This window comes from Tamandua tetradactyla, chromosome X (genome assembly GCF_023851605.1).
Source record: "Tamandua tetradactyla isolate mTamTet1 chromosome X, mTamTet1.pri, whole genome shotgun sequence".
In the NCBI taxonomy this organism is placed as follows: Eukaryota; Metazoa; Chordata; class Mammalia; order Pilosa; family Myrmecophagidae; genus Tamandua; species Tamandua tetradactyla.
The window spans coordinates 36646635-36670105 of record NC_135353.1 but is presented as its reverse complement, the minus strand read 5'-3'; the positions used below and the strand labels follow the sequence as shown (position 1 = coordinate 36670105).

Genomic DNA, 23471 nt, shown 5'->3' with positions numbered 1-23471 from the left:
TTTTTGAGTTATTTACTTACTGGTTGTACTGGGGGGTGCAATTAACACCCTAATTTTTCTCAACAATCTAGCTGGAATTAATACCAGCTTAATTACAATCATATACAAAAGATTTGTTCCTATATAGCTCCATTCCCTCCTTCCTTTTCTGTACTTCTGTTGTCATACAACTTGCATCTTTAAACATTGTATGAGCATCAATGTATATGTATAATTATTGCTTATACATTTGTCTTCAAATAAACTAGGAGGAAAAAGTGTTACAAAAATTTCATTTATACTTACTTTCTAGTTTACCTATGTTCTTACTTATATCAGTGTTTTTCATGTTACCAAGAGGGTCTGAATTGCCTTTTAGAGCCCCCCCTTTTTTTTTGCCTGGAGAATTTTTGTTAACTTTACTTTTGGAAAAGGTGTACTTGCCACAACTTCTCTCAGTTTTGTTAACCTTAGAATATCTCGATTTTTCTTTCATTTTTGAAGGTTAGTTTTTCTGAACAAGGAATTCTTGATTAACAATGATTTGTTTAAGCACTTTGATATTTCGTCTCATTATTTTATTGCCTCAACATTCTATGGAAAATGATTTATTAATATCATTGGCAATAATTTTCACACATAAGTCTCTTCTCCCTTGCTGATTTCTAGGGTTTCCCTTTTACTTTGACCTTTCACAATTTAATTTGGATATGTCTAGGTATAGATATCTTCAAGTTTAATTTGTTTTGAGGTTTTGAGGTTGAACCTGTAGAATATTTTCATCAAATTTTGTACATTTTCAGCTATTTTATTTTCAAGTACTCTTTCTTCGAATTTCTTTCTATCCTCTACTTCTGGAACTCCTTTTATGTCTGTGTTAGTACATATGATAGTGTCCTCCAAGTTTTGAGGTTCCTTTTTTCCCTTTTCTTTGTTCTTTTTGCTTTCATTTCCTCAGATTGGATAATCTTAATCTGTCTTCAAATTCACTATTTCTTCTGCCTGCTCATGTTTGTCCCAAAGTTCATCTAGTGAAATTTTTTTTTCAGTTCTGTTACTGTACTTTTCAACTCCTGAATTTTTATCTGGTTTTTCTTTCTATTTTATTTACACTCCATAGTAGGTGAACATCATACTTAAACTTTCCTTTAGTGGTTTAGACATAATATTCTTCAGTTCCTTGACTGTCTTTAAAATAAATGATTGTCTTATTCTGATAATATAAATATCTGGGCTTCTTTAGGAGCAGTTTGTATTGACTGCTATGTTTCCTTGCATGGCTCATACTTCTTTGATTTTTGTATATCTAATAACGTTTTGTTGAAAACTGGTTATACTCAATATGATAATGTTGCAACTCTGGAAATCATATTCAATCTCTTCCCTAGTGCTTCTTATTGTGGTTCTTTGCTGTTTGTGTTGTTTCATTTATTGATTTTCAATAAGTAATTTTACCAAGACTTCAGCCTTTATTATGTTTGACTAGTGATTTCTCTACTCACTTAGCTTAGTAGTCAGATAATTACCAGAAAAATATTTCCTCATACCTGGAACTAATGTCTCCAAGGTTTGATGAGTGAATCTTGGTGCATTTTTGGACATGCCTTCCATACTGAGTCAGGCAATTTACATCTCTGTGTCCCTCTAGTGCATATCCTCAAAGTTAGCTGGTGGTGGTAACTTAAGGCCTGCTCATGTATATCCTGAGCATACATGCGAATGCATACAGCTCTACCCATGTGTGTGACCTTTAGGATTCCCAGGAATGTGAAGAGTTTTCAAAGTCCTCATGAACCTCACGTCCTTTAGCTTTGCATTTTAAGTTTTTCTTAACTATCGTCAGGAATCAAATCATGCCTCCCACAAAAGACCTGCTCAGGTACCCATCCCTGGTCCTGTGAGTGTGAATCTACTTGTAAGTACGACTTTTGAAATGTTATTAGTTGTGATCTGTCCAAACTGAATGAGGGTGGGTCTTGACCCAATATAGCTGAAGTACTTATAAGAACAAATGAAAAGAACTAAAATAGATAAATTATAGGGCTAATGAAACAAAAGCTATTCTCTAAGCACCTTTAAAATATATAAAATTGTAAACAGTAATAAATATAACAATGTATTCCTGGGTTGGTAACATTTATAGTTGTTACAATATCAGAGAAAAGAGGAAAATCAAGTAGTGATGTATCAGAATAACATTTCTGTATTTCACTGGAAATAAGTTATTATAAATCTGAAGCTGAATCTGGTGAATTAGGATTTATATTAAATCCTGAGGTGACTATTAAAGAAATAGCACAAAATAGACATTAAATTACTTAAATTAATACATTAGAAATAGTAACTTAATGCAAAAGAGCAGTAAACTGGAAAATAGGAACAATATAAGAGTTCAAAAATATAGAAAACAAACATTAAATAATGTAAATCCTACTACATCAATACCATGAAATATGTGTGGATTAAATAACCCAATCAAATGGCAGAGATTTTCAGACTGGATAAAAGTATGTAACTCTATACTCTCTATAGGAGACACATTTTACCTTCAAAAATCAGAAAAAAAATTCCTTTTAATTTTTAAAAAAATTATTGAAGATAAAGTGGGACATATGATCATTATAACATTGTCAATCTATTAAAATATATAAAATTTATGAATATATATGCACCTCATATTAGACCACCAAAATACATGCAACAAAAACAGACAAAAATCAAAAGACAAGTAGACAATGCCATACAAATATTGGAAAATTCAATATTCAAATTTTTGTAATGGATACAGCAGCTAGGTAGAAGATATACAAAGAAATACTAAGTTTGAACAATATTATGAACCAGCTTGACCTAGCAAACACCCATGGAATATTACACAAATGTGCAAAAATTAAACACCACACTCCTAAATTATAAATAGTCCAAAGAAGAAATTTAAAGGGGTAATTAGTAAATAATTTGAAATAAATGAAAACAATAAAGGTGCAACATATCAACATTTATGAATATTGCTAAAGTAGTGATTATAGTGAAATCTATACCCATATATTACAATATACTTTATGAATTCAACCTTCTACTTTAATTCAGAGGAAAACAAAGAACAAATCAAAGAAAACAGAAGGAATGACATTAAAATGATTACAGTGGAATTTGATTAAATAAAAATAAAATAACAATAGACAAAATCAATAAAACAAAACTTGGTTCTTGATAAGGTCAACGAAATTGACACATCTTTAGCTACTTTAATCAAGGAAAAAAACTTGCTCAAATTACTAAAATCAGAAATTAAAGAGGGTACCTTATACTATATTGCAGAAATAGAAAAGATTATAAAAGAATACGATGAATACTTTTTTATGCTGTAAATCAGATAACTTACATGAAGTGGCCAAATGCTTTTAAAGACATAGACTCCCCATATAGGCTCTCAAATAAAAAGACATTAAGAATAGAAGTATACAACGTCGAGTTTTAATTAATGACTTAGAAAAACAAACTATGCTCAAAGAAGTGCCCAGGATCATGCTACAAGCGTTACTGTAGAATTCTACGAAACATTTCAAGAAAAACTAATAATAATTCTTCACAAATTCTTCCAAAATATAGAAGAGTTAATAGTTTCCAGATTATTCTATGAGGCCAGAATTAACCTAATGCCAAAATGAAGAGCATCATAAGAAAACAAAAATATTATTTTATCTCTTATAAATGTTGATGGAAATATCCTCAACACAATGCTATCAGACGAAATCCAGCAATTTTTAAAGATTCATGTACCATAAGCAGGCAGATTAACTCCAGGAATACAATTTGTTTCAATACCAGAAAATCCATTTATGCAATGAACCATATAAATATAATAAGAAACAAAACCCACATGAACATTTCAAAATTGGCAGAGAGAGTACTTCATGAAGTAATCACCCTTTTCAAGATAAAAACATTCAAAAACAGGATATATGGAACTTAACCTATAAAAGGTCACTTACAAAAACACACAACTAGCATCAAATCGGTCAAGCCTTGAAGCTTTCCCTCTAACATTGGAAAAAACAAGAATTTCACCTCTTGCTACTTCTATTTAACATTTTACTGGACGTTCTACCCAGGGCAATTAAGTAAGAAAAAGAAATAAATGACATCTAGATTAGAAGGAAAGAAGTTAAACTATCTCTCTTCACAAATGATGATTAGGAACATAGAAAATCATAAGGAATCTGTTAAAAAAAACTATCAGAATTAGAAAACAAGTTCAGCAAGTTTTCAGGATATAGAATATATATATATATATTTGCACAGTAATGTTCATAGTGGCATTATTCACAATTGTCAAGAAATGGAAGCAGCCCAAGTGTCTGGCAACTGATGAATGAATTAAAAATGTGTTATATACAAACAATGTAATATCATTCAGTTATAAAAAGGAATGATGTCCTGATACATGTGACAATATGGTTGAACCTTGAAGACATCATATTGATTGAAGTAAGCCAGAAACAAATGGACAAATAATGTGTGAGCTCTCTATTATGAAGAAATTACAATAAGCAAAATCAAAGAGTCAGAGTATAGAATACAGGTTAGCAGGAGGCAGGTTGGGCACAGGGAGTGAGAAGGTCAGGCTTAAAATGTATTGGGTTCCTATTTGGAATGATATAAATGCTTTGGTAATTGACGGTGGGGATCATAGCTCTGGTGGTTTGAAGCTGTATGTACCCCACAAAAATGTTCTTCAATACAATCTGTCCTCTGGATGTGAAACCACTTTAAGTAGAATCTTTTGATGAGGTTACTTCAGTTTAGGTGTGTCTTACCTCAATTAAGATGGGTCTTAAATATATTACTGGATTCTATGAGAGAATGAAATGGAGAGGAGAGAGAGAGAGAGAGAGAGAGAGAGAGAGAGAGAGAGAGAGAGAGAGAGAGAGAGACAGAGACAGAGAGAGAGAGAGAGAGAGCCATAGGGAGTAAGCAATAAGCTAAATCAACAGAACCCAAAAGAGAAGGGAGAGACCGGAAAATGCTGCCTTGTGCCTTGCCAGATGACAGGGGAGCTAAGGATTATCAGCAGCCAGACACAGAGCGTTACCTCAATGAAACCTTGATTTAGGCTTTATTTTAGCCACCAAACCATAAGCTAATAAATTCCTATTTTTTTAAGCCAATCCATGTCATTGTATTTGCTTGAGTAGCCTAGGAAACTAAAGCAGTTCCACAACCTCATTCAACAATACTGAAAACTATATATGAATGTGGTTGAAGGGGGAAACAAAATAAAAATTAAAAAAAAAAATATTAGACCTACACTTCACAGTGAACCCTAAGTTAACCATGTATTATATATAGTTAATAATAAAATTATAAAAATGTGCTTTCATCAATTAGATGTTAATAATAAGATGATATATATATATAAATCCTTTATTTGATGCATGATTTTTCTGTAAATGCACAACTTCTCTAATAAAAGAAATCAGTATACAAAAATCTATTGCATCTTTATGCAATTTCAATGAAAATGAATTTAAGTGAGTAATTAAATTCACTATAGGATCAAAACAGAGTAAAATATTATGAATAAATTTAGTGAAAGAACTGTAAAACATTTATTCTAAAAATGAGAAAATATCCCTGAAAGAAATTAAAGATGTAAATAAAAAGAAAAAAAATATTCCATGTTCATAGATCAGAATGCATAATAATTTTAAGTTTGATATATTCCCTAAAGTGATTTACAGACTCAAGGAAATCCCTGATAGAATTTCAAGAGACTTATCAGTAGATATAGTCAACACAGATTTAAAAATTCATATGGAATTGCAAGGACCCTGAAAAAGCCAACATGGTATTTAAAGGAAGAGCTAATTAGGAGGACCCACATGTACAGATTTAAAAATTTACTACAAATCAACAATAATCAATAAGTGTAGCACTGGCATACTTTTAGATGTGCATATCAATGGAATGAAACTGAGAGTTTCATTCTATCTTCTCAATTTCCTTTTTATTTCTGTGGGTCAGTAGTAATGGTAATGTCCCTCATTTCATTTCTGATTTTAATTCTTTTCACTCTCACTCTATTTTCGTTTTTCAGTCTAGCAAAAGTGTTGTCTATCATATTGATTTTTTCAAAGAAACAACTTTTACTTTTGCTAATTCTCTACATTTCTTTTTTATTCTCTATTTCATGTATTTCTGTTCTGAACTTTGTTATTTCAATCCTGCTCTCTGGAGGTTTAGTTCTCTTGTCTTATTCTAATTCTTCCAGCTTGCAATTAGTTTATTGATTTGATCTCTTTCTTCTTTTTTAAAGTAAGCATTTCAGGCCATAAATTCCCCCTCTGAGAACTACCTTCACTGAATTCCATGTTTTGATTTGTTGTGTTCTCATTCTCATTTATTTCAGGATATTTGCTAATTTCCCTTGTGATTTCTTCCTTGACCCACTGATTTTTTTACGACTGTGTTGTTTAATTTCCATACAGATATGGAATTTTCAGTTCTTCCCCTACTTATTTTGAGTTTCATTCCATTGTAGGAAGGGAATATAGTTTCTATAATTTCAGTCTTTTATTAGTTATTCAGACTTTTTGTGACCTAACATGTGCCCTGTCCTTGGAATGATCCATGTATTCTTCAGCAGAATGTGTACCCTGCTGTTTTGCTGTGCAATGCTCTACATTTGTCTGTTAGATATAATTGCATGTTTTCAGATTCTACTTTCCTTAGTGTTCTTCAGTCTAGACATTCTATCAATTGATGAAAATAGTGTATTCAAATCTAAACTATTATTGAAGAGATGTCTATTTCTACCTTCAGTTTTGCCAGTGTTTGCCTCATATATTTTGTTCATACTGTGATTAGGTTCATAACTATTTATGATTATTATTTCTTCTTGGTGGGTGATGTTTTATTGATATATAATGTCTTATTTGTCTCTTGTAACAGGTCTTGATATGAAATAGATTTTGTCTGATATTAGTATAGCTACCCAAACTTTCTTTTGGTTACACTTTGCATGGATTATCTTTTTCCATACTTTCACTTTCAACCTATTTGTGCCTTTGGGTCTAATGTGAGTCTCATGTAAATAACATATGGTTGGATAATATTTTTTCTATCCATTAGTATCTTTTGATTGGGGAGTTTAATTCATTGAAATTCAGTGTTATTACAATAAAAGCAGGACATACTTCAGCCATTTGTCCTCTGCTTTTCTATATGTCTTATGTCTGTCTTTGTTTTTCTTTATTTCAGTCTCCTTTTGTATATAGTTAATCTTTTACGTGGTCATTGATGCTTTCTTCATTTCCATTTCTATATGTATTTTAAATACTTTATTTTGGTTACCTTGAGATGTGCATTGCGCAACCTAAGTGTATTTACTTCGATTTTGAAAAGATGCCACCTTAAATTTAGTAGCATACACATTCATTGCTCCCATATCCCTCCATCTTTCCTCTTTATGTTGTGTCTGTCACACATTACCTCTTTATATATTGCATGTCTGTTATAAAAATATGATTATGTTTTATTCACCTATGTGCTAACTTTTATAAGAATTAGAGAGTAGAGTAATATGTTGAGTTTGTAGTACTATTGTGCTTTGCATTTACCCACTTAGTTCCTTTACTGAAGTTTTTACCTTCTTTACACTTCTTCATTCCAATCTCTCCTGTCTTTTCCTTTCAAAATGAGGAACTTTCTTTTGCAGTTTTTGTAGGCTAGGTCTTCTGATGAGAAACTGTCAGCTTTTGTTTATCCATGAATATTTTAAACTTGCCCTTATTTTTGAAGTACAGTTTTGCCAGGTAAAGTATTTTTGACTGTCAGTTTTTCTCTTTCATTACCTTAAGTATAATATGTATACTTAAAAAATTACTCCATGTTTCTGTTTCTTTTTTTTAAATGAGAAATAGGCAATTAGTTTTATTGAGTGCCAAAACACTTTTCTTTTGCTGATTTCAGAATTCTCTTTTTATCTTTGGCATTTGACATTCTGATTAGTATCTGTCTTGGAGTAGGTCCATTAGGGTTATCCTGTTTAGAGTCCATCAAACTTCTTGGATGCGCATGTTTACAACTTTCATAAGTGATGGGAAATTTTCAGCTATTATTTCCTCAAATATTCTTTCTTCTCATTTTCTCTTCTCTTCTCTTTCTGCAAATCCCATAATATCTATGTTTATGTGCGTCATGCTCTCGTGCATATTCTTCATACACTGCTCAATTTTTCCTTTTATTTTCTCTATCTGCTCTTCAGACAATACGCTTTTTATTATCCTGTCTTTTAGATGGATGCTGCTGTATATCTCTAACATATATTTTTTTCTCATTTTTTTTAATCAATGAAGAAATTTTAATGAAGATTAGAATATTTGCATGGTCTTAAAATATCTCCCTAGATTGCTTCTCGGCCTTTTGACTAAGATCAAGTGTAGTATCTGTTCTTATCAGTTTAATGTTTGATACGTCCTCTATCTGAGGACAATATATGAAATGGATTTTTGGAGTTAGGAGATGGAATAAGAGCTTGCTCCGCCCACTCCACACATTGACCTGGTATTGCAATATCTCCAGGTGCACCCCCTCGGGGGGAAAAATATATATATCTCCCTAGAGATTGCTTATTACTGGCATAGACGAAAATGAACAGTATGGACCCTATGTTCTGGCCCACTTCAGCCTTTCTGATATTGCCTCCATCACTCTGCCCTACTCATTTTGCTCCAACTAAACTGGCCCCATTGTTCCTTCTGCAGACCAAGTGTAATCTCATTTCAGGGGCTCTTTGTTATTGTTCCCTCCGCCTAGAACACTTTTTGCTGAGATTATTTTTGTGGCTTACTCTGTTACTTCCTTATGGCCTGTGTTCTGATCTGTCTTCATCACAGAAACTATCCCTGACTTTTCTACATAAAACAAAATTCTTCTTTCCCTTCCTATTTTATTCTATTCCCTTTCCCTGCATTTTTCTATTTCTGTTCTATAGTATGTATACGCTTATTACCTTTTTCCCTTTTGAAATATAAACTCCTTGTGTGTTATTCACTAATGTATCCTTAAAGCTTACAACAGTGCCTGGCACATAACAGACTTAAAACAAATGCTTGAAAATGGAAGAATATTTAAGCTTGAGGCACCTAAAAGCTGATTGAAAACCTAATGTGTGTGAGTGGAGCTTCTTGGTTCTGGTAGAGGGCTGAAAGTTTTCAGAGTCAGTAGTCAGATTTTATGTGTCCATTGGACTAACTTATTTTAGGTTACAAATTTACAGTTCTAAGGCAATTAAAATTTCCAAGTTAAGGCATCAACAAAAGAATACCTTCACTCAAGAAAGGCCAATGGCATGTAGGTTTTTTTGACACATGGTAAGGCATGTGGTGGCAATTGCTGGCCCTTCTCTCCTGGGTTGGTTTCCAAAATAGCTCTCTCAGCTCAGGTGGCTCCTTCTGGCTTGTCCTGAGGAGTTTTCCTCCATTAAGTAATGGTGGGTCCTCTATCAGCTTCTTGTGGGTAAACTTTGGATTTCATCTTTTAGCTTAGCATCTCCTGGCACATTTTCTGTCTCCATGCATCTCCCTCTTAAAGGAGTCCAGTAAGCAGATTAAGATCTACCTTGATTGGGCAGGGTCACATGCCCATGGAAATGACCTAATCAAAGTGTCCTACCCAACAACAGGTCTGTCCCCACAAAACTGGATTAGACAAAATTGGCTTTTCTGGGGTACATAACAATTTTGAGCAAGCACACTCCACCTTCTGGACCCCAAAAAGAGAGTTCTTTCCATATACAAAATACATTCATTCTAACACAATATCACAAAAGCCTTAAATGATTTCAGTAACAATACAAATACACTTCAAAATAAGAAAGTACAAAATCTCACCAAAGCAGCTACAGGCATGGTCTGTCTTAAGGCAAAATTGTCCTCTGGCTGTGGACCTGTGAACTTTAGAACAAGCTATCTGCTGCCCATATACAAAGGATGGACAGTCATAGGATAAACATTTCCATTTCCATAAGGGGAAATTGAAAGGCAAATAGGGGTCACTGGACTCAAACATTTCCAAAAGCCTAAGGGACAAGCTCCATTTGATTTCATAGTCTCAGAGTCATTTGTAGAAGAATATTTTATTCTTGGGGCCTGAGAGATCATCAGTCCAACCCTCTCAAAGGGCGTTCACAGTAGTCCTGCTCTCTGAGAACATGGGGCTGAGGGTTGCAACATTGAGGAACATTGGGGAGACCACCTTGTTCTCAGCCCCACTCTCCAAAGGCAGCATAGTGGTACCTGGACTCTGCCATCTCTGGGGAACAAGATCAACTTCTTCAGAACAGGGAGGTGGCATTCAGGCTCCCCACAATTCCCAGAGAATGTGCTCCACCCTCTCTAAAGCCTGAGGAAGTAACACTTTTCCATCCACCCTCTGCCTCCAGGGCAAACTCACCTTCTCTACATGAATCAGTAGGTCCACTTATCTGGTCTGAGATTTCCTGGCTCCAGACCATAGCTTCCATTCATTTGAAGTCATTTTTCTTTTAATATATCTTTTTCCTGTCCCTTTTAATCCAGACTGGCAGTGGCTCCATTCATACAAATCTCCCCCAAAAATGTGTTGGCTTGTCATGCAGCATAGGGGGTCAAAATCATCAGACAACAGGACTTTCCACAAATCTTTCTTAGATAATTCCATCTCCAATACTGGCTTTTTCTGAAATAGTCAAGTAGTTCTCTGTTTGGTTAAATCCTCACATGGGACAGAAATGTATGTAGTCTCATTTTCTGGAAGCCCAGAATTTTACAGACCATCAATTTCTGGTTTCTTTGTACCCAAGAATTCAGTTCTCAACTTATCCTTTTCTTGTAACATTTTACTATAAGCTGCAAAGATAAGCCAGGCTGGATTTTCCACATTTAGTGTGGAAATTTCCCCAGCTAGATATTCCAGCTCTGCTTTCAAATTCTACCTCCCAATCCAGAATCATGACTCAACTTTCCACTTTAAAATAAGGATCATCTTCCTTCCAGTTGGCAAAGAAACATTCCTCATTTCTGTCTAGAGGCTCATCAGAGGTACCTTTATAGTCCACATTTCTACCAACCACCTCTTCAAAACAATCTAGGCCTTCTCTATCAAGCATCTCACAATTTTCCAGAATCTTCCCCCTTATCCATTTATAAAGCCATCCTAGCAGTTTGGGTATTTGCCAATTGTAGCACTCCACTTCTCTGGTACCAAAATCTGTTTAGGTTTGCTAAAGCTGCCAGGATGCAACATACCAGAAATGGATTTTTTTTAAAAAAAAAAAAAGGGAATTTATTAGGTTGCAAATTTGCAGTTCTAAGGCAATGGAAATGTCCAAATTAAGGTATCAACAAGAGAATACCTTCACTCAAAAAAGGCTGATTATTTTCCAGTGTTTCTCTGTCATATGGGAAGGAGCATGGCCATGTCTGCTGGCCCTTTTCTCCTGGGTTAGTGTTTAAATGGCTCTCTCAGCTCCTGTGAGTGATATTCTGGTTTCTCCTGGGGCATGTTGATCCTTTAAGCAATGTTGGGTCATCTTCCAGCTTCTGGGGGCAAACTCTGGATTCCATCTCTCAGCTTAGCATATCCTGGGGCATGTTCTGTCTCCACAGTTTGTGTTTTCTCCAAAATATCTCCATCTTAAAGGACTCCAGTAAGCAGATTAAGACCCAATTTGAGTGGGTGGCATCACATCTCCATGGGGACAACTTGAGCAGGGCTAGGAAGGTGGTGGTTTACATGTTCGGCAACTCACTCTCCATGGATGTCATGGCCATCCACCCATTGAACATGGCAACAAAAATGGCACTACCCATGGCTAGCATGAACCTGTGCACAGGGAAGTACTGCATGCTGAGACCCTTTCCCATTAGGAGGAGCACATCCTTGTTAAAGAGGAAGGCAAAGCACTCCTTCACCATGTTCCCCCATTAGGTTATCCTGCCCATGAGAACCAGATGAGGTCAGCATTAAAAAAACATCCATTTTTTATAGGTGCTCCAGCAATTAGAAACTGATTTGGATGTATGAACCTCTTACCAACAATTTTGCCACTGTTTTCTTCTGCTGCCTAGGAGCACTTTTGTCTGCATGCATTTGGAGCCACTTAAGTTCTTCCCTGAGTCCATGTGGCATGAATTTGCATGGGGTTTTAATTCACTGTTGAGAACGTCTCTGTGGTCTGGAAACATGGCAAGAAGTACCTGGGCCAAAGTGTTATAGCAGTGTCACTCTTTAGCCACATGGAACTGAGTGAGAGGGAGTGGTCTATGTATGTCTGTTTTTTGTAGTGCTTTCTTCTCTTCATGTCAACATTTGTGGAGACCTTCTCCAGTCTGTTTCATCCTCCAGGGTTCCAAGAAAGTTGGATTTATCCTTAAGTAGTTCTTTCTGAGGGGAGATTTTCTGAAGGTTGTCTTATGTCACCATTTTAATGGATCTGGGGTCAAAAGATTTTTGACAAAGATACTGAAATTTTCCAATAATATATTAAAAAAGTCTTTTCAACAAAGAAAATTTTCCCTTCAACTGGATAACTGGATAGCCTCATACAAAGAATAAATTTGGACCTTTACCTCAAGCCATACACAAATATTAACTTAATTTGGATAACTATCTGCATTTAAAAGCAAAAACTATAAAACTTTTAGTTAAGTACATAGGAGTAAATATTCATGATTTTGCATTTATCGAAGAATTCTTAAATATGACACCAAAATCACAAGGAACAAATTTTTTAAAAAAGATATATTTGACCTGATTAAAATGAAACCTTCTTGTGCTTCAGAGAATACAATCAAGAAAATGAAAAGACAACCACAGAATAGTATAAAATACTTCACATCATATATCTGATAAGGTTCTTGAATCCAGTATATATAAATAACCTTACAACACAATTATTAAAAGGCAATTGACCTAAATTAAAAGTGGGCAAAAGATTAATTGATGAATCTCCAAGCAAGTTGTAAAAATAGCCAATAAGTACATGAAAAGACACTTGACATTATTAGTCATCAGGGACATGCAAATCAAAACCACTATGAGATACCAGTTCAGAATCACTAGCATGGCTATTGTTAGTTTCTAAGACTGCCAAAACGCAATACACCAGAGATAGATGCCTTTTATGAAGGGGATTTATGCAGTTACAGATTCACAGTTCCTTGGTGAAAAGGCAGCTGGCTTTCCTCTGTGTTTCTCTGTCACATGGGAATGTCCATGGTGATGTCTGCCAGTCTTCTCTCCTGGTTTCTGAGTGTCTGTGTCAGCTCTGAGCTCTGGGTTGAGTTGTGATGGGCTGTGCTGAACTCCACTTAGCTGTTTTGCTTCCTTCTGACTTCTTCTTTTAAGCCTCATTCATTGTGGAAGACATTCCCATTAGCCAAACACAGATTTAATCAGACATATATGAATTACATGTGCTGCTGATTTATGTCCATAAGTAACAAAAGAACAACTGGACACCATCACTTGCACAAGTTGACACCTGAACATAACTATTGCAGCTATAATTTAAAAATCAGAAGATAGCAAATGTTGAAAAGATGATGAGACATCAAGACCCTCATATACTGCTCATGGAAATGAAAAATGATACAACAGCTTTGGATAACATACTTGCCATTTCTCAAATGATTAAACATAAAGTTATCATATGACTCCAAAATTCCACTTCTAAGTATATACTGAAGTGAAAGGAAATCATGTCCATGCAGAAATTTTACAGAAATATTTCTACCAGTATTATTCATAATACGCAAAGTGCAGAAATAATTCAATCATCCATCAACTGGTTAATGGATCATTTAAATATGGTGTGTTTTTACAATGAAATATATTAGGCCATGAAAAAGAATTAAGTACAGATACATTCTACAATATTGATGAATTGTGCAAACATTGTATTAAGTGAAATATGTCACAAAATGTGACATATTATATGATTCATTTCATATGAAATGTCAAGAAACAGAAATCTTTAGAGTTGGAAAGTAGATTAGTGGTTGCTTATGGTTACAGAGTAGGTAGTAGGAATAGGGGAATAATAGACAGTGTGGTACTGACATATGAATACACATATATCTATAGAATAGAATCAAGAGTCCAAAAGTAAATCCATAGCAATTTTTTTTGACAAGAGTGCCTTCAAAAGATATGTTTAAGTATTAATTCCTGGTCCTGTAAATATGGCCTTCTTTTGGAAATAGGGTCTTTGAAGATGCATTTAGTTGAGAGTTATGTCAAAGTGGATATGGCTGGGCCTTAATCCAATACACATGTTGTCCTTATAAGAAGAGGAAATTTGAAGACAGACATGCAGACACAACAGAGAACATATCAAAGGAAGATGGAAATAGAGATTGGAGTTATGTTTCCACAAGCCAAGGAACACCAAGAATTGGCAGGCACACCAGAAGTAAGGCGAGAGTCATAGAACAGATCCTTCTCTACAGTATCCAGTGGGATCAAAACTCTTCTGAAAGCTTGATTTTATACTTCTCATCTACATGACTGTGACATAATAAATTTCAGCTATTTTAACTTACCCATTTTTTTTTTATATAGGCAGGCACCAGGAATCGAACCTGGGTCCTCTGGCATGGCAGGCAAACATTCTTGCCTGTTGAGCCACTGTGGCCCACCCAACTTACCCATTTTTTGTACTTGTTATGCTATTCCTAGGAAACTAATACACCTGCCAATACCTTTTAATGAAGAAAGAATTTTATTTTCAATAAATGTGCTATGGTGCTTTGACAACTGGATAGCAATATGGAAAGAATGAAGTGGGACCCTTACCTCAGAACATATACAGAATTTACCCAGAATGGATCAAATGCCTAAATATATGATTTAAAACTATTAAACTCTCAGAAGAAAATATAGGGATAACTGTTGATAACCTCAGATTTTGCAATGGGTTCTTAGATATGATGCTAAAAGCACAAGCCACAGAACATAAAAATAGATCAATTATACTTTATCAAATTAAATACTGTTTAAATTTAAAGGTTACTGCCAAGAAAATGAAAAGACAATGTACAGAATGTGAGAAAATATTTGAAAACAATATATTTGATAGGGATGTGTATCTGGAATGTACAAAAGACTCATAACTCATGAATAAAAGGAAAAAGTACACAATTTAAAAGTGGTAAAGGTATATGAATAGACATTTCTCCAAATGAGACATACAAATGGCCAATTGCTCATAAAAGGAAGCTCATCATTCATTATCAAGGAAATGCAAATCAAACCACAATGACATACCACTTCACACCAACTTGTATGTTTATAATCAAAAGGTCAGCCAGTAACTAGTGTTGACAAAGATGTGGAAATGTGGGAAGCTTCATATACTGCTGATAAGAATTTCAGGTAGTTCAGCTAATTACTAAACTCACATTTCTTCAATTCCTCTTGTAGGTACATACTGAAGAGAAATGAAAACATATGTCCTCATAAAAACTTGTACTTGAGTGTTTCTAGCAGCATTATTCAAAATATCTGAAAGGTGTAAACAACCTAAATGTCCATCAACTACTGATGAATCATTAATCAAAAGGTGTTATATACAAGCAACGGACTGTTAATCATCCACAAAAAGTAAATAGGTATTGAGATATGCTAACACATGGATGAACCTTGAAAACAATATACCAAGTGAAGCAAGTGAAACACCAAAGGCCACATATTGTATGATACCATTTATATGAAAAATCCAGAAGAGGTAAATCTATAGAGACAGAAAATAAATTAGTGTTTTGTGCAAATTTGAAACTATGCCCCAGAAAAGCCAGATTCTCCTTTCTAATCTAATCTTGCAGTGGTAGACCAATTGTTAAAGGGATACCTTTTCATTACGTTGTTTCCATGGAGAAGTGACCCACACAATTGTGAGTTGTTTAAGCCTGGGGAAAAGAGGGCTGTAGGGACATGATATATAAAGTATATGGAGTTTCTTCTAGAGGTGATATAAATAGTCTAAAATTGTCTTTTGTGATGACTGCTTACATCTGTGAATGTAGTAAATACTATTGAATTATAAGTATGTGAATTGTATTTTATGTGAATTATAAGGCAATAATGTTATTAAAAATTGTGTCAATAAAAAATGAATGTTCTGATTGCCTGTTTTACTGGGTTGTGGACGTCACCATGTTGATGTGGACCTGAGTCTGTTGCTTAGTTCATTGCCTTAGTGTATTTTTTTTTTTTGTCATCTCCAAAACAAGAGCTCAACTGAGCAGAGAAGCCAGTTCCCTGGGACAAGGTGAGAGCTGGGCCACTTCATTTGGCTCTAGGGCTAGAATTTGCTTTGGATTCATAGGTTTATCCAATTACCCATAAATGTGACTTGTTTTTTCTGTTTTAGGCCACACCAAGCAGGGAGAGCCCCACCCCTTAATATCTCTCTGATGTTGACTGAGAACAATTGTTGCCTTGACTACATTGTTACATATGGCACAATTATCTGTGAAAATGTCCTGGGCCACCAGGACAGATTCATGGGTGGGGGACTGGGTGATCTTAGGGATGGGGGGAGCCTATTAGTTCTGTCTGGGAGATAACCTGTGAACTGTGGAATCCTATGACCTTGAAACTTCCATAGGTATCTCTGGTGTCACAAAGTGGCCTGAGTGTTCTGTCTTCATTTTGATGAAGTTCAGAAGAGGATGCTGCAGACATGTTTAATCCACATGTATTAGATACTCCAGCTGTGATTTTTGACAATGGATCAGGACTCTGCAAAGCTGGCTTATCCGGAGAGGTAGGACCCCGTCATGTCATCAGCTCAGTTATAGGGTATCCTAAATTCAGCACACCATCAGCAGAAGCCAGTCAGAAGAATTACTCTGTGGAAGATGCAGCTGTATACAAGTGTGAGTCCTTATATTTACACCACCCTATTGAACGTGGCCTGATCGTGGGATGGGATGACATGGAAAAACTGTGGATGCATCTTTTTGAGTGGGAGCTGGGAGTAAAACCTAGTCAGCAGCCAGTGCTCATGACTGAGACTTCCTTAAACCCAAGAGAGAATAGAGAGAAGATGGCAGAATTGATGTTTGAGACCTTCAACGTACCTGCCTTCTACCTGTCCAACCATGCAGTGGTAGCACTTTATGCCTCTGCTTGTGTCTCGGGCCTGGTCGTAGACAGTGGTGATGGGGTTACCTGCACTGTCCCTGTCTTTGAGGGTTACTCTCTGCCTCATGCTATCACCAAGTTCTCTGTAGCAGGGAGGGACATCACAGAGCACCTCACCCGGCTCCTCCTTGCAAGTGGGCTTAACTTCCCTGGCATGTTTGACAAGGCCTTGATGAATAACATCAAAGAGAAGTTGTGCTATGTTGCATTGGAGCCAGAGAAGGAGTTATGCAAGAATCCACAGAAGATCCTACAGGAATACAAGCTGCCAGATGGGAATGTCATCCACATTGGGGACCAGCTGTATCAGGCACCTGAAGTTCTTTTTGCACCTGACCAGCTGGGCATCCACAGCCCAGGTCTCTCAAAAATGGTCTCTAGCACCATCATGAAGTGTGATACTGACATCCACAGCATGCTCTTTGCAGAGATTCTGCTCTCTGGGGGCACCACTCTCTTCCCTGGTTTTGAGGAACGACTCATGAAAGAGCTGGAACAGCTGGCTGCCAAAGGAATCCCCATCAGGATTACAGCTCCCCCTGACAGGTGTTTCTCTGCATGGATGGGTGCATCTATAGTGACATCTCTGAGCAGTTTCAAGCAGATGTGGATCACCTCTGCAGATTTCAAGGAGTTTGGGAAGTCTGCTATTCAGAGAGGATGCTTTTAAAGGACTCAACACAGAGAACAGACTGAACCAAGAGATCCCAGGAACATCAGTGGGAGAAGTAAAGTTCTCAGCTTTATTTCATCAGGATGTTCAATAAAAGTGGTTTGCCATTTAGAATTTCAGTTCATTTTTGGTAGCTTAAGAATAATTTGTGACTCTGGTAGTGAAGGTTTTTTAGTGGCTCTATTTCATACCCACCATGCACCTATTCAGCTGTTTTCTCCTAAGATAGTTTTGGGTTATGAATTGAGGCCATGCCCATCTGTAGTGTTTATAGTATAAGCAGGTGTCTGAATCTCATGTCCAGAGACTTATTCAATATGGGACATGGAATCTTCATTTTAAATGTCTTATATAATTGTAATATACCCGGTGCTCAGGAGAAAAAGTCAGCAGAGATAAAAGGGACAAGGAGGAATAAAAGCAGGAAAGACCCTATTCTGGGGCAACTAAATCATTATGTGAGTGGGTCTTTAGTACAATAAAGCTTTTTCTCTGCCTTCATGAGATCAGATAACTAAATAGAATAGAGCCAAAGTCTTTGGTAAGGAAGAGAGGTGAGGACACTTGTTTACAGCTCTCTAAATTCAGGGCCCCTCCTCCCAGGTGGCATATTAAGAATCTCTGATTATTGTGATTTTCATTGTTTGTTATTTTGTTTGCTTTTACTTTAAGGAATGTTTATAGAATATTGTTTTGGGTTTAAAACACTGAAAGCAATTATAAGGTCATCAATTAAATAATTGTTGAATAAATTATAAATAAATGAGATTTTCCACAGTGCTTTCTTGGAATGTCCCAAAAATATTATTCAGAGAGAAAAGGAAAATCCAGAGAAGTCTGTAAATTAATATGCATTTTAATATGGTTATACATACATGGGAGAAAAGTACAAATGGATATACCACACCTGGGAGGATACACAAGCTGATTAGGGAAGGAGGGCATGAGAGGTGTAATTCAGGTGGAAGGGAAGAAAGGAAGTGGAAGGAAAAAGTAAAATAAACTATTATACTAAAAAGATTCTGTCAAAATGAAATAAACATATTCTTCAAAAAAAAAATCTTACTTTGTGTCTATCTTCCCAATTTCGAGTTCAGTGATGGCACATCATTAACTTGAAATTGGCTATGAAAATCATCAAATAATTTAAGTCACTACAAATCAAACCTTTTTATTTTTCTCTTCAGAGAACTAGTTTAGGAGTTCTTCTGTTTAAAAATAACTTATCAAAACCTCAATGGAACTAGAAGAGAGTGGAATAACACCTTCAAAGTGCTAAAAAAATTACTATCTAGAATTAGATACATAGAGAAACAATTCCTAGAAAGGTGGTAAAATAAGATATTTTCTGACAAACAATAATGGAATGGTTTTCCTCTTAACAGACCACCACTAAAGAGAATTTTATGGTATTAACTTAAGGTATATAGAAATACAACCAGAGAAGAAAGATATATATGATGCAAGAAGAAATAGTGAACATAAAAAGTGGTGAAGATAGTTAAATTTTTTAAATTAACTGTATAAATTTAAAGTAAAAATTTAACAAGGAAATGAAAATTATGGAAGAGAAAAGGTCAAAAATCACTGGGGCCAGTTGATGTTAAAAACCGTTGAATGTACTTGAATGATTCATAAAAAGAGAAGCATAATTAAATTCAAAATCTTTATGCTGAAATTGAATAAATTTTGACTAAAAAGCAAGTAAAATTTACTTAAATAACTCTGGTATTTGGAATTACTGAAAGGTATAAATAATGGATCACAGAAGAAAATGTAATAGAAATTGGAAACTAATTAAAATTGAATGATAAATAACAGTAGATAACAAAAGTGATGGAATAGAGGTAATGTGTAATGAGTAAGATATATAGTCTGAAACAATCTGTGTTGGAAAAGAAGAAAGTGAAAATAAATGAGCTAATCACACAATTCATGAAGTTAGAAAAGGAATACCTAAAAACTGCAGAAAAATAGAAGGAAGAAAATAAAAAATAAGAGAGCCAAAATCAATGATTGTATACAAAGGTAAAGGGGATGAGGAAGGAGAACAGTTGGTTCTCATGAAGACTAAAATTGACATACTACTGGAAATATTGATCAAAAAGTTACAATGAACATATTTTAAAATATGAGTGATAAATTTCTGCAGATGAAACAAAAATTAAACAATGACCACATTATGAATCACTTTGCTTTTAACTCTGCTAAATATTAGCTAATCTGAACAATTATTTAAAGAAATAAATATTCCTAGGTTTAAAAATTTATAAAATTATGTATAAATCTTGTAAAGAAAGTACACTTATGCTGATAAGTTCTATCAGTCATTCAAAGTTCAAGCTACCTGCAAAATATTTAATAATAGAGGAGAAAGGAAATTCAAACCCATTTTGTGAGTACAATTCAACTTCGAAACCATAAATAACCATGAGAATGAGGTGAAAGACAAATTCTGATCATTCTTACTCATAAACATAGGTACAAATATCATAAGCAAGATATTAACCAATAAAATCTATCAATGTATGAAAAAGATCATTTATGAAGATCACTTTTGAGTTATTCCAGAATGTAAGTTTGGTATGCAGTTTTTAAGTCTATATGTAATGCACAGCCCTCTAACAGACACAAAATTAGAGAATATGGTCAAATTCAAAATCTATCTGTGATAAAATTTATCAAGTGGGAAAGAGAAATTAACTTAAAATGATAAATATTATCCTAAAACCTACATCAAACATTTTTCAAAAGTGTGAGCTATTAAAATATTTGCATTGAAACTGTAAAGAAACAGGGATTTGCTCTATCTCCAATTGTATTCTTCATTGTACTAGATATACTACACAATTCAAGAAATCACAGAGAAAACAAAAGGCACAAGGAATAGGAAAGAATAAATTGCCATTATTCAGAGATGCTAGGATATTCTTCAGAAACCTGGAAAGTATTGACCAAAACTTTGTTTTATCTTAATTAAACTCTAGACAGTCTCTTTCCTGACTCTAAAGTTTTGACCTCCTTCTTACCCCAACCCTTACCTGTCCAGGTGAAAGACACCTACTAGATAGTTCTTTATCTCCCCCTTCCTCCTGCCATGCACTTGAATGGTCTAATCACTGCATAGAAAAGCATTCTAAATCAAGTTGTCCTAACTTCAACCTCAGTAATCACTCACCCATCCCAGTGATCAATCTCCTCTTACACTCTTCCACTGCTTTTCCATCAACCCACTCCCAGCAATTAAAAAATGTTGCTATTCTTTGTTTCAACAGAGTTGAGCTCTATTTTCTCTCCCCAAGTATAGCATCTCTTAAATAAAGTTATCCTTACCTATTATTCAATGCAAGCCTTTTCTTTGACAGTATCTGCAAAAAATTAGAATTGAAATAATTTATCATTTTTCAGATATGAAATAAATATTAACAAAATCATTTCCATTAATAATAGTAGCACCAAATAGTCAAATCAGATTTATAATAATACTATTTACCATGGCAATAAAGACTAAGATTTCTAGAAATAAATCTATGGCAACACCTTCATGGAAAAAATATTTTAAATGTATTGAAAATCATTATAGAAGACCTAAGAAATGGAGAGACCCATTATCATCATTGACAGAAAGATTCTAAATCATAAAATGAAAAATTTCCATGAAACAATATATAGATTCAAAGAATTTACGTTGTAATATTGACAAAGTTGTATGACATAAATACTTTATTAAAATGTATATGTAAAATCAAAGAGCCAAAAATATGCAAGACAGTGCAGAAATAGAATGAGTCATAAGGACTTGATTTATAAGATATCAAGAGCTATTGCAACTATATCACATTTAAGGTAGTGTGGTAATGACCCAGGGATAAAGGATCTAAAAGTAAGCAAATATAATAGTAACCTGAGTCCAGAGACAGACAAATTTGGAAAACTGCAGGAGTTAATTTCAGTAGAGTAACGCTTGGGTAAATAGCTAATATTATGGAAAAAAGTATAGATAATAATGTACATATCACAGTATTCCCACACAGTGAAATCAATTACGTAGATATCAAGGATTCAAATATGAAAGGCAGCTGTGATGGTTTAAAGCTGTATGTATCGTGGAAAAACATGTTCTTAAATTTAATCCATTCTATGGGTGTGAATTCATTGTAAGTAGGCCCAGTTGATGAGGTTACTTCAGTTAAGATGCAGCCCAATTCAATCAGAATGGGTCTTAATCCTATTACTAGAGTCTTGTATAAGCAGATTGAAATTCATGCAGAAAGAAAATGCTACAGGAAGCGAGAAGCTGAAATTTGACAGAACCCAGAAGAGAACAGAAAGACCATGGGAGGTGGCCATATGCATTGCCATGTAACAAAGGAAGCAGGAATCAATGATCACCGGCAGCTAGCATTGGAACACTAGTCTGTGTGAAGAAAACATTGCATTGATGATGCCTTGATTTAGACTTTCTTTTGCCCTCAAAACCACAAGCAATTAAATTTTCATTGTTTAACCCAACCCATTTCATGGTATTTGCTTTAGCAGCCTAGGAAACAAAAACAACAATATTTAGAAATTTTAGGTAAAAATATAGAAGAATATTTTTAACTTTGGTTTGTCAGTTTTATAAACAGGACACAAAAGTAAAAATAATAATAGGAGAGGTAAATCACCCAGAACCACTTAGAATCACTTAATACTGAGATACTCATTCTACTAGCTACTGTGAGTTTTCAATACTGAAAGCTTCTGAGTATTCCCTCCCATCAGTTTTGCTTGGCTGAAAAAATACACCTTGCCCAGTGTCACACCTTCTACCAGGAGGCATTTATACAATTACTGATGAATTCAAGAGATATACAAGTTTGATTTTCTTGTCCAAACTGCAAATATCTTTGCAAAGTTATCCAAGATCCACAGCTCCCCTTGGAATTGGCTGAGGGTTTCTGGAAAATGCATTACAATCCAACATCTTCCTCTCTCCAATCCTGTATCCTTCTTTCTCCCATAAGTTTTAAGCCTGAGAGCTTTCACTGGTGGTGATCTGGAATGGCATAAAAGGAATACACTGGCTGAGATATGTATCATAATCTGAGAAGTACTGAGAAATAAAAATTATGAAGAAAATGGATTTGCTGGTGTGCAGCTTGGGGCAACTGATGTTGTGAAGAAAGACATTGTATGTTGGAGGGTTAGTAAGCAGCATTTTAAGTTTAGTGTCAAAAACATAGGGCCTCCATGAACCCTATAAAGAGACTTCATTTCCTGTAGCCTAAAAGCAGAATATGCTGTTGGCCAGGCTCGCGACATAACCACTTGAATAGCAGGGATCCAGAGAGAGTTAAATTCTCAACACTCATAGGTCTGTTATTCTAAGATTATAACCTATAATAGCAACTGATATGTGGATGGAGAGGACTATGTTGATGCACTTAGAAATTTGAAATACATGGTTCCCAAGTTACCAGTAATACCCTAAGTTCAAAAGTGATACCAGGTCTCCCTTTTTAGGTAGGAGCATATGGGATCCAAGTAATGATTGGAATCTTGGAACAGATCTGGCTCATAGGGGATCCAATTTTTCCATTTTATGCTATCCATAACAAGTGGATAACAATCCACTTGTTATCTC

General features: G+C 34.9%; 1 protein-coding gene and 1 non-coding gene across 2 annotated transcripts; both read left to right on the top strand.

The window, feature by feature from the left end:
• The first annotated feature begins 8390 nt into the window (after window positions 1–8390).
• LOC143672398 (U2 spliceosomal RNA) lies at window positions 8391–8576 on the top strand. Its single transcript, XR_013169850.1, has one exon. It is a non-coding gene; the product is annotated as a U2 spliceosomal RNA (small nuclear RNA).
• A 7927-nt stretch (window positions 8577–16503) lies between these two features.
• On the top strand, window positions 16504–17955 carry ACTRT1 (actin related protein T1). The gene has a single exon (XM_077147057.1). The coding sequence runs from the start codon at window positions 16709–16711 to the stop codon at window positions 17840–17842; it is 1134 nt and encodes a 377-aa protein (XP_077003172.1). The 5' UTR covers window positions 16504–16708; the 3' UTR covers window positions 17843–17955.
• Window positions 17956–23471: the final 5516 nt, after the last annotated feature.